This window comes from Diabrotica virgifera, chromosome 3 (genome assembly GCF_917563875.1).
Source record: "Diabrotica virgifera virgifera chromosome 3, PGI_DIABVI_V3a".
In the NCBI taxonomy this organism is placed as follows: domain Eukaryota; kingdom Metazoa; phylum Arthropoda; class Insecta; order Coleoptera; family Chrysomelidae; genus Diabrotica; species Diabrotica virgifera.
Window position 1 is genome coordinate 270031127 of NC_065445.1, and position 12729 is coordinate 270043855.

Consider the following 12729-nt stretch of genomic DNA (forward strand, 5'->3'; position numbering starts at 1 on the left):
TTTCAGCTACTTCTCAGCGCCCTGTAATCCTGTAAAACTCTTCATAGCCTTCGCCCTTCATAGGTAAAATTTTAGTTAACTGTACTGATACCGAACACTCGTGGAATTCCGGTCCGACTCCCATATCAACCGAGTAGATACAATACTCAAAATCAAAATAGATACTCGCTCTGATACGATTGGTACGAAGTAATCAGAGTAATCAAAGTAACGATTTACCTCTCTAATCGTTACTTTCGGTATTCGTAAGTAACGAGTACTTTGTAACGAATAGTTACTTTTTCAACATCACTACTAAAATCAACTTAATCTTTCATTAAAAAAAGAAGAATTATTAGAAATAGTGGGAGTGTCTACTAATCTCATAAAATTTTGTGGAGTTTATTTCTAAAAAATATTTTTATTTTGTACAATAAATAATTTTCTCATTTGTTGTCAATACATTATAATGGTGTAAATAAATAATTATTGATTGGCGTAAGGTTTATGTTATTTCTGTTTACTATTAATAATATTGGCTATGCGCAGGTGCGTTGGTGGTGTAATAATTTCCAGTCACTTCTGACAACTGAACTTCCCAAAAAAGAAATTACTAACGTCAGTGTCAAAGTGAATCTCGATAGAGCGAATTCAGTATATAAGTATTTAATTAACAATTTAATTGAAAATCGAAATGTACTACAATAGTCGTTCAGAATGAACGTTTTCGGACTTATCCGTCCATCTTCAGTGAATTTAGCACTTACGCTAATATCTATTCCGTTGGTGGGTGTGTTGACGAAAACAGTTATATAAAATAATATTAATTAGAACTCAAACAATTGTCAATAATATACTTATTTATTTTTGGGAAAACAAGCGTGCTTCGTTTATTATCTCGTAAGGGTTTTGTTGTTGTTTTAGCGAGGGTGTGTCTGAACCGCGCGCCTGCTGTGTGTGCCACACTAATAGAGTGTGGTGCGAGACTACCACACTCTATTATGTCACCATGCTTGCGGTTTTACAAAATGGCTAGAAAGGCAATAAATTACTACATTTGCGTTTTAAAAAGATGAGAACCTTTCTGTATTTTAAGAAGTTGACATAAAGAGATCGGAAGCAACCTCCTAATGACCACCCTAATTAGGATTAGTCATTTGACCTCATTTGGTATTATTTATTGATGTATTATTAATAGGTTCTAGAAGTTTGACCGGCTTAGAATGATTAGTTTAAAAAAAAATGGAGTTAAAAGCGAATAACGAATTTTTGTAGTTTGTAACGAATATATGAATTTGTAGCTTATTTAATTCCCAAGAACCTGGTTTGCAAACATTTTTTCTACAGCAAAAATTGAGTGAGCTATTGACATTTAAAACTTGTAATAACATGAAAAAACCACCTTTACCAACCTTTTCAAAGTCGCCTCTTTTTGCGACTGAGGATTTTAAAAAGATTTACTATTAATAGACTTGTACACTATACAGGGTGCGCCAAACCTCTGGTTTTCTTTGATTACGGCTAAATTGTGGGATATACAAAAAAATGTTTTTAACAAAATTAATGTATATCGAAGCCGTCTATAATTTAAAATTATTTTGATTATACAGGGTGAGTCAGAACGGCGGTACGAACCAAAGTTGTGTTCTTTTAAATGGAACACCCTATATATTAAATCATTTTTGAATATATTTTTTAAAAACGTTAAGAATTTATATAAAGTATTATAGGCCTAAAGTTTCCCAATTTTCGAAATATTTACACTTTTATTGAGAAAAATGGTAATATTCAAAGGGCTGTGAATTAGACTTTTAAGTTAATAAAAATTTAAATGACATGTCAAAGTTTTTCTAGTATACTGTTATTTTTAAATAAATTAACATATTTGACATATCACCATAAAATATACAGTGGGATCACTATTTGCAAATACAAAATTTTCTCATTTTTTTTTAAATGTGACACCCTGTATATTCGTATTGCCTTTTGTAGTAAATATTACAACCTTTCTTTTGGTATAAGGTTGTATGTACCTAGTATGTTTCGTTTTTTGATATTTAAAAAAAACTATAGATTTTACGTATTTGCGGATTTTTTATTAATAAACTTTTTTGCAAAAAAAATAATTATCATCTGGTTTTAGAAACATACATTAAAATATCAAATATGAAAATAAAAACGTATAAATCGTATACTAGTACCTACAATTCAACTGAATTTAATATCTAACTTAAAATTATTTTACAAAAAATATTTTACCATACTAATGAATGCATAAATTAGTTACTAAATTAAATAAACAACCAAATTTGATATCTACCCTAGTAATGTTTCTACCACAGCAACTTTCCTGTACCAAATTAATTGTTAGTTATATTGTACATATGTATTTACGAGTAAGATCAGTTAAACTTTTAATTTACCTTTTAAAACTTACATCTTGAGAACATAATTATAAAGTATGCAGTATGCTTTGAAACAAATGAATGTTAAATGTATCAGCCAAATTAATTATTAATATAAATAGTATTAACTGGTGTCACAAAAGCTGGTAATACTTTTATAGTTGAAATTTTTGTAACAATTTTTTATATTTTAAATTTTAATTTTTCAACCGAACAATTGGTGGATATGACATTTGTTTTGGGCGAAACCATTAGAAATTATTAGCAGCTTTTGTGACACAACTACATATATACCATTTACTTCATAATATACTTCTATAACGTTCATTTGTTTCCAACCATATGTATACGTTCTCAAGATGTAGGTAAATTAAAAAGTTATTAACTGATCTTACTCGTAAATACAATTTAACTAACAAAATTGGGTACAATAAAGTTACTATAGAAAATTATAGGGTAGAAAAATTTCTATGGTAGATTTTAAAATTGGTTGTTTAATTTAATAATTAATTTATCCATACTTATTAGTATGGTAAAATATTGTTTGTAACATAATTTTAAAGTTATTAAATTCAATTAAGTTGCACTTGCATACGTTTTATTTTAATCTTTAATTACGTTTTTATTTTCAACTTTTAATTAAAATTATCGCGGATATAAAATATCCTTCGAAACGTAAAATCTATAGTTCTTTTTTTAAATATGTATTTACAAAACTAAACATGCTATGTACATACAACCTTATACCTAAAGAAAGGTTGTAATATTTACTACAAAATGCAATACTAATATACGGGGTGTTCCATTTAAAGCAAATGAGAAAATTTTTTATTTGCAAATAGTGATCACACTGTATATTTTATGGCTATAAGTAAAACATATTAAATTATTTAAAAGTGGCACTATATTATAAAAACGTTGACCTACCACTTAAATTTTTATTACCTTGGAAACATAATCCACAGCCCTATAAATATTACCATTTTTCTCAATAAAAATGTAAATATTTCGAAAATTATAAACTTTGGACCTAAAGACCTTGTACAATTTTTTCATATTTTTAAAAACTATATTCAAAAATGATTTAATATATAGGGTGTTCCATTTAAAAAAATACAACTTTGGTTCATACCGTCGTTCTGACTCACCCTGTATAATCGAAAATAATTTTAGATTATAGACGGTTTTGATATACATTAGTTTTGTTAAAAACATTTTTTTGTATATCCGATAGTTTAGCTGTAATTAAAGAAAACCAGAGGTTTGGCGCACCCTGTATATTGTAAGGAGAAATCCAATTGGAAGCATAATAATGTAAGTTAGCGGTGTTTTTAGTCATTGGTCATATTCATTCTTCTTTGTTTATACATTATTAATAGAGTCTAGAAGTTTGAAGTTTGACTGGCTTAGAATGATTAGTTTTTAAAAAACTGGAGTTAAAAGCGAATAACGAATTTTTATAGTTTGGTAAAAAATGCCATTTTCTTCAGAATAAAAAGATTAGCATCAGAGATACGAAAAAATGTTAAAATATGAAATTGTAGATTATTTAATTCTTGGTTTGAAAAAAATTTTTCTACGGCAAAAATTGAGTGAATCAAATGAAATTATCGAAAAAAATTGATTTTTTCGATATAAAACTAACACTTTCGATAGCGAATAAATCGAAAACTATTAATTTTATCAAAAAAAAAATGTATGGAACATTTTTTGCTAAGAATTAATGTTTTTATCAAGTTTTGTGGTCAAAATATAATAAAAAATTTCTACCCCCGAGATGGGGTGGACTATCCACTACTTATTCTCAAATTTTCAAGCAAATCGATCCATTCTGTAAAAATTGCGAGGTGAAAAGTTTCGGTTCCTGGACTATGTAATCTGTTTCTGGATTTTTAATTTAATATTTACAATAATTACAACAGAAGATTTTTACTTCAATGTAAAAGTTTTTCGTGACAATTCCACTTTTGATTGTTTTTAGGTGAGATTTACTACATTGTCCGAGAAAACTTCCAAACCAGTTGGATCAGAGCTCGCCTACAAACGAAAATACCTGCAGGTGTCCCTCACAATGGCAAAGTATACCCGACCACGCTTTACAAGTTAGTCGAACTTAAGCAACAGAAAGAACGACTTATCAATGGCAAGTATATAGCACAACTCCATCACAGCAGAGAACGCTTGTTGATAGTCGGTACGCGAGTCATCTCAGTTTTTAGAGAGAGCTCGACAGATGAGATGAAGAAGTCCAGAACTGATCCGTACTATGCTGGAATTGTGGCGGAACAACCCTTTGAAGGAAATAAATATCGGTAAGTACATACATTCTTAGTAGTCTGCGTAGATTATCGGAATATAGGCCATTTTTGGGAAAAGATATTTACCAGCAATTTTATTGCTGGAATCGAATCTTATGATTCTATAGATTAATAATATATTTATGCAAAGTCCGCAGATAGTGTGCTACTTTTTTTATAAACAAAATGGCGCCCGAAAATCGTGTTTTTTTCAATTTTTTGCTCTATAATTCCAAAGATTTTAACTTTACACCAAAAACACTTGAATAATACTTCACCGTAATTAAATTCTGCATAGAGACATGTTTTCCCCGATTTACTTCGACGAAAATTTTAGATAAGTAATTGTTTATCAATAATTAAATAACTTGGTAATATAAAACTCTTTTCGTATAGGTTATAATTCCAGAAGACGATGGTAATTGAATGAACAGTTTAGCAACAATTGAATTGGTAATTAAAAATTTACGGTCGCTATAATAACCACAATAATTATGATACATAAGAATAACTATGATTTTTGTATAAAAAGACACTGTACCTATCTAATGTACTTTACAGAATTGAAATTGGACTATTTAAGCGGCATCAGGAATATTTTAAAATGAAACAATTTTTTGGCTTATAAACAAATAGAATATCTGGGGAAACATTAAATTAAATTAAATCATGAAAACGGAATTTGAAAAAAAGCGACATGATGCTTCTTTTAAAAGAAAAAACGTTTAATTGTGTTGAGTGGTTTCTTAGATACAACCGGTCAAAGTTGACCGGAATGTACGGCAAATATATAAACAATAGGATCATAATTTTCGAACTATCACCTTTTTATTTCGGTCCTCTTTCTCCACACCAATTTTCATATCTTTAAAATACTCATAACATATATTTTTTATAATAAAAATTATCAATATTACGAGTGAAAATTGCCAAAAATTCCAATCAAAAATTACGTTGGAGAAAATGTAATCTCAAAGTTCAAAATCGGTATACGTTAAAAAAAATGCATTTTCTCGGCTTCCCATGGAGCAATTTGCTTCATTATGTTTTTGTTCCCAAGTAACTCGAGTAGAGCCATCTAACTAACGTATTATTAAATGTCAAAGTTGCTCTTGTTTTGTTATAATAAATTTATTTATTATAACAAAAAATTTTAATTTGTTTAAATAAAGATTGTTTAAATATCTAATTATACAGCTTTCAAATGAGAATATTTGTGTTTTAACGTTAAAAGGTACACTTGTAGTAAAAGTTTATCTAAAAAAAGTCTACAAATGGAAAAAATATGTATTTTTCTTTTCTTATAAATAAATTAATCTATTATAACAAAAACAAGTTTGACCTTTAATAATGTGTTGGTTGGATGGCTCTACTCGAGTTACTTGGGAACAAAAAAATAATGAAGAAAATTGCTTAACGGGAAGCCGAGAAAATGCATTTTTTAACGTATACCGATTTTGAACTTTGTGATTACATTTTCTCCAATCTAATTTTTGATTGGAATTTTGCTATTTTTGGCAATTTTCACTCGAAATGTCGATAGTTTTTATTATAATAAAATATGTTATGAGTATTTTAATGATATGAAAATTGGTGTGGAGAAAGACGACAAGAATAAAAAGGTGATGGTTTGAAAATTATGATCCTATTGTTTATATCTTTGCCGTAATTGTTGGTTTAAGAGTTTTAAAGCTCCACGTAAATATGGGCATGCTTGCTATCCAAGTCATTTAGATAAAATAAATGTGATTGAAGACGATAATTGCAAACATTGCGGAAAGCAGGGTGATCTTGATCATATCTTTTTTTGAATGTACTAAGTTTCAACAGCATTCAAACTCTCTCTATAAAAATTTAATTAAACTTGATATGCATGTACCATTCAATATCCAGTCTCTGCTGGCTACAGGCTCACAACAAATATACAATATCATTATAGATTTCTTGTCAGATACACGCACGGTCCTATAAGATTTGTACTCGGGCATGATAAAAGTTATATCACTTTATCAGAAATCCATTATTGTTTTTATTACATTATTATTGTATTGTATTATTTATTGTATTACTATATTGTTTCTGTTTAATTTTGTATTAGGGCTAGGATTGTATATTCTTTATTGCAACTGGCCGAATGACTAATGTCTATGCCATGCCGGTCAACTTTAACCGGTTGTATCTCAGGAACCACTCATCACAATTAAACGTTTTTTCTTTTAAAAGAAGCGTCCTGCCGCTTTTTTCCAATACCGTTTTCATGATTTAATTGAATTTAATATTTCCCGATAATAAAATAATAAATATTTTAATAATATATTAATAATATTTGTTTATAAGTCAAAAAATTGTTTATAATTTTAAAATATTCCTGAGGCCGCTTAAACAGCCAATTTCAATTCTGTAAAGTACATTAGATAGATACTGTGTCTTTTTATACAAAAATCATAGTTATTCTTATGTATCATAATTATTGTGGTTATTATAACGACCGTAAATTTTTAATTAACAATTCAATTGTTGCTAAACTGTTCATTCAATTTCCATCGGCTTCTGCTGGAATTATATTCTATACGAAAAGAGCTTTTATATTACCAAGTTATTTAATTATTGATAAACAATTACTTATCTAAAATTTTAGTTGAAAATTAAAGATTTTGTTGGAAAAACCCGCATTTTCTGGGGAAAATTTTCGTCGAGGTAAATCGGGAAAAACACGTTTCTATGTGTTTTTGGTGTAAAGTTAAAATCTTTGGAGTTATAGAGCAAAAATTGAAAGAAAAAAAGATTTTCGGGCGCCATTTTGTTTGTAAAAAAAGTAGCACACTATCTGCGGACTTTGCATACCTACATATATTATTAATATATAGGATCATAATATTCGATTCCAGCAATAAAATTGCTGGTAAATAACTTTTCCTTGTATTTTGCTAATTAGACCAGCGTATAGCATAATATCTTCATCATCACAGCATCTACGTTCCTAGGGAGTGTAACAGGTGGGATGAAAAGTTAGTAGGCTGACACTGACACATAGATGGCACTACTGGTATTAAATCCATATGATTTTTAGTCAGCCCTAACCTTAAAAAAATGCGAGTATAAATTTGACAGCTGTCGAACTATTAGTTTATGAGATATAGCATTTTGAGTGAAGCAACTTGTGTTAGTTTAAAAAAAAATGGATAAATAGCTATTTCCACCTACCTCTACCGAAAGTATACTTTTCCGGACCCGATTGTAGGGAGCAAAGTTGTACTTTTCCTCCCTAGGGAGGAAAAGTAAAAGTGAGGTTACACTATTTCATTCATGAAATATAACTTCGTTAAAATATAACGAAATATAAAATCGTAAAAAACAGTAAATTGTTATTTTGATTTAACATTGTTTACATTAATAATTTGACTTATATTTGACAGTTGACAGTTATATTGTACCTCCTTGTTAGTTTTAGTTTTAATAAATTTTGTTGGTTAGTTACATAAATAAGTTAAGTAAAAATGAAAAATGACTTGTTATTTGAGGAAGGTGGAAAAACCATATGTATAACATGGGAGTAAAGTGCCCTTTCCTCCCTTGAATGATTACTGCCCTCCGCTACGCGTCGGGCAGTAAACTTCATTCTCGGGAGGAAAAGTAACACTTTCTTCCCTTGTTATACAAATAGCTATTTGTATTCACCAGATATGGCTCCCAGCGACTACCACCTGTTTGCTGACCTCAAGAGAATGCTCACTGGAAAGAAATTTAGCATCAATGAAGAAGTAAGCGTCGAAACTGGGGCTTCTCTCGGTTGGCATGTTTCTAGTTTGTTCTCAATTACGGCAGTAGTCCAAGTAATGAAGATTAAAATAGGACAAAACCTCGTAATTTTTACAGAATGGATCGATTTGCTTGAAAATTTGAGAATAAGTAGTGGATAGTCCAAGGATCAAAATCTATATAATGCCGAAAGGCGTTTTTACCATGTGGGTGGTTACCACCCCATCTCGGGGGTGGAAATTTTTTATTATATTTTAATCGCAAAAGTTGGTAAAAACGTTAATTCTAAGCAAAAACGCTCTATACATTTTTTTTTTTGATAAAATTGATAGTTTTCGGTTTATTCGCTATCGAAAGTGTTAGTTTTACATATATCGAAAAAATCAATGTTTTTAATAAGTTTTCTGCTAATAACTGCAAAAGTTTTCGTTTTATCAAAACAATTTTACTTAACACAAATGTACCTTGTGAAAAAATAAACAAAACCGTTTTTTTTTTAATTTCCTTTAAGACCAATAGTAATCGAGCTATACTTTATTATGTTGGCTCTTCATCGTCAAATGCTAAATATTGAAAACAAAGTCAAAAGACGGGAAAACTATGAATTTTTCGAGGGCAACCTGTTGAAACTAATTTAAAGTACTTAAAAATATCTATCTCCAGAAATAACAAAGTCTCTAGCTCAAAAATTAAGGACTTATAATGAAAAGAATGTCAGTCCCTATTTTTTTCAGTGAAAAATGATCGCAAGCAACCCCCTAATCACCACCCTAATTAAAATTAGTCATTGACCTTATTTGGTCTTTTTTATTTATGTACATAATTATTAATAGGTTCTAGAAGTTTGACCGGCTTAGAATGATTAGTTTAAAGAAAATGGAGTTAAAACGAATAACGAATTTTTTCAGTTTGGAAAAAATGGCCTTTTCTTCAGAATAGCAAGATTGGCATCAGAGATACGAAAAAATGATTGTTTAAATATGAAATTGTAGCTTATTTAATTCCCAAGAACCTGGTTTGCAAAAATTTTTCTACGGAAAAATTGAGTGAACTATTGACAATTAGAACTTGTAATAACATGCAAAAACCACCTTTACCAACCCTTTCAAAGTCACCTCTTTTTGCGACTGAGGATTTTAAAAATATTTAATATTGTAACGAAAGAGAACTCTTGGCCGACCCCCGTATAACGGTACAGAACTCGAGAATGACGCAATCGAATGTTCGAGGCATCGGCGGAGAGAGTTCGAGAACGTACCTCAAGTAGGCGTGATGAGCTGATAGCTAGAGATGAGCGTGGATTGTTCCAGAATAACGGCTGGGCTATAAATAGGAATCAATTTTGTAAATAGAGTTAGTTTTAAGCTAGAGATTTGTAAAGAAAACTTGTATAAATAAATTAATAAAGTCGTATATAAATACGAACGCTCGTTTGAATATTACAATATTAATAGGCTTATAGATCTTGTAAACACATACAAAGTTATTTTTTACCAAACTTTCTAAGATAAAAAATAAAACAGTTACGGTTAAAAAATCAATATATTTTTTTGAAAAAAAAAAGGAGAAATCCAATTAGAAGCATAATAATGTAAGTTAGCGGTGTTTTTAGTCATTGGCCTATTCATTCTTATTTATTTATGTATTATTAATAGACTCTAGAAGTTTGACTGATTCAGAATGATTAGTTTTAAAAAAACTGGAGTTAAAAGCGAAATTTTTGTAGTTTGGTAAAAAATGTCATTTTCTTCAGAATAGAAAGATTAGCATCAGAGATAAAAAAATGTGTTTAAACATGAAATTGTAGGTTATTTTTTTCCCAAGAACTTGGTTTGAAAAAATTTTTCCTGCGGCAAAACATGAGTGAATCGTAAATGAGTATATCGAAAAATATTGATTTTTCTATACAAAACTAACACTTTCGATAGCGAATAAATCTAAAACTTAATTTTATCAAAAAAATGTATAGAACATTTTTTTTCTTACAATGAATGTTTTTATCAACTTTGCGTTCAAAATATAATAAACAATCTGAAAATGCGAGCATTATCATAACGGAAACTTTGTTTATTTACGTATTTTAATTCAAAATATGGAAAATTTGCTATTATGAAAAGTTGTTCAGAATTAAAAATTATGTTTTAATGTGCAATTATATCATTATAATTTAAATGTTGTGAATTATAAAGGTACTTTACTCTTGATCGAAATTCATATTTTTTATATACCTCGTAGAAAATTAATAAAATTTGATATATGATGGTTGCATCATAAATCTTAGACCGTGAAGAGCTTTTTATGAAGAATAACTTTTCTTCGTCAAATTAAAAATAAAAGCGTTATAAATGAAAATGTTGTTGGTATCCATAATTTGAGAAAAATCTTCAAATATTTTTTCCATTAGAAGGATGTAATTGCACATATCAGACTATAATTTTTTATTCCAAACAACATTTCATATAGTCGGTTCTCTAAACTCAGACATAACTGGCTAGTGATTTTAGTCAGTAATTTTGCCAATTCGACAAAAAAATAATTACTAAATAGTTAATAATTACTAAATAATTAGTAATTTTGCCACTTTCGGCAAAATTGGCAAAAAACAAAAAAATTACCTACTAAAATCACTAACCAGTTGTGTCTGAGTTTAGCGAACTGACTATAATAACAATTTTCATTTCATAATAAATGGAACAGTACATTTATCATTAGGTAGTCCCATTAAAGGGGAGGCGGTATACTCGTATAAACCTTTTTAAAGTTAATAAATTATTGCTCTCAAAATATACTCAAATTGTATTTTTGAACATCTTATTTATTTTATATAATAATTAAGAGGCTACAGTAGCGATCAACAGGTAGCAACAAACGCGTTCCAAGATTGCGGCTCTAATTTTGAATATTTTGTCGAGATATTTGGCACACATATTCGTAATATAATAAAGAATGGCGGTACAGACAGAGCCCAATTTCAGAAATATGTTAGTACGTGGAAATTACTCTATAACTAAATAAAATATTGAAAAAGGAGCCTGTACCGCCATTAAGAAGAAAAAAAATTAAAGTTCTTCAAATAAACCTTTTTATCCCATGCCTAGATTTTGTGTAATCTTGGAACTACTAAAATTTTTTATTTCTAACAAGAAATCGAACATATATTATAACTAAATAACTAATTAGGCAACATAGAGAAATTATCACTGTCATTTTGACAAACCTGCGTCAGATTTTCTCTAATCGGTTCTGTCATCTTTATCGATATCTGTACAGTGCAGTAGTTTGTTAATTTAAGAATTCGTTTTTATTGTTTCATAGGAAAGTAGTGTTTATTGATAGTTAATTTATTATATATTTGTTGTTGTTGTTGTATAAGTTGTTGGCCTCTTTGAAAGAATAGATTGTTGTTAATGGTGAATTTTAGTTATATGTAGGTAGGCAAGTATATTTTACGTAAAAATATTTCGAATTCTAATGCGAGTATATAAAGTTTTAGGAGGATTTTTTATTCTAAAAATGTTATCAATAGTTTAACAAAATGGAAAAAGTAAATCAAACGAAAAATAAAGTGAAACCTTCCAAGAAAAAGTCCATTAAAAACCGTGCCAAAATTATGCGAAAATCGAAATTGGTTTCGCTTCACAACAAAAAATGATTATTATTGTTTTATTATTAGATATTTCATGCAAATACCTTTCTAAATACCCATCTTAACATAAAATTTTCACCCATTTTGGTTTATTTTTATAAATATCTATTAATAATAAAATCGTTTTCTATTACTTCCATTTAGCTCGACTATGATATTGTCAAAATATTAATCTTAGATAATGTCAAAGATTACCACTGTTGCCAAAGTTTATGATACTATCTCCAAAAGTTATATTTTGTTGCTACCTGTTGATCGCTACTGTTTACTCTTAAATTCAATATCAAATGTCATTGATATTTTATTAATACTAAAATTAAAATTTAGTTTGACAATCACGAAATGTCAAACTCAAATGTAAATAACCTATGCTTTGCTTAACAAATTCAGATTAAAAAAAAACTAGCCTACTTACTATAAACGATTTCAGCTAACGTTTAGTGTGTCGGCGGAAAATAAAAGGATTGTGACGTCACATTTTAGACTTTGAGGTCGATTATCTCGAAGACGTTTAGAGATATCGAAATGCAGTTTTCAGATTTGGATTCAGAAGACAAAACTACATAAGTATCCATCGATAATTCTACTCTAAGTATTGCAGGAGCGGCGACGCAATAACACACAGACTTTGCGAATTTATAAA

General features: G+C 29.0%; 1 protein-coding gene across 1 annotated transcript in view; it reads left to right on the forward strand.

Annotated features, from left to right (window-relative positions):
• The window catches only part of LOC114328293 (histone-lysine N-methyltransferase eggless), a 91146-nt gene that overhangs the window by 22573 nt on the left and 55844 nt on the right, over window positions 1-12729 (forward strand). Inside the window, exon 5 of the mRNA XM_028277115.2 lies at window positions 4366-4696. Within this exon, the coding sequence (XP_028132916.2) occupies window positions 4366-4696 (331 nt within the window). The remainder of the gene's footprint in view (window positions 1-4365; window positions 4697-12729) is intronic.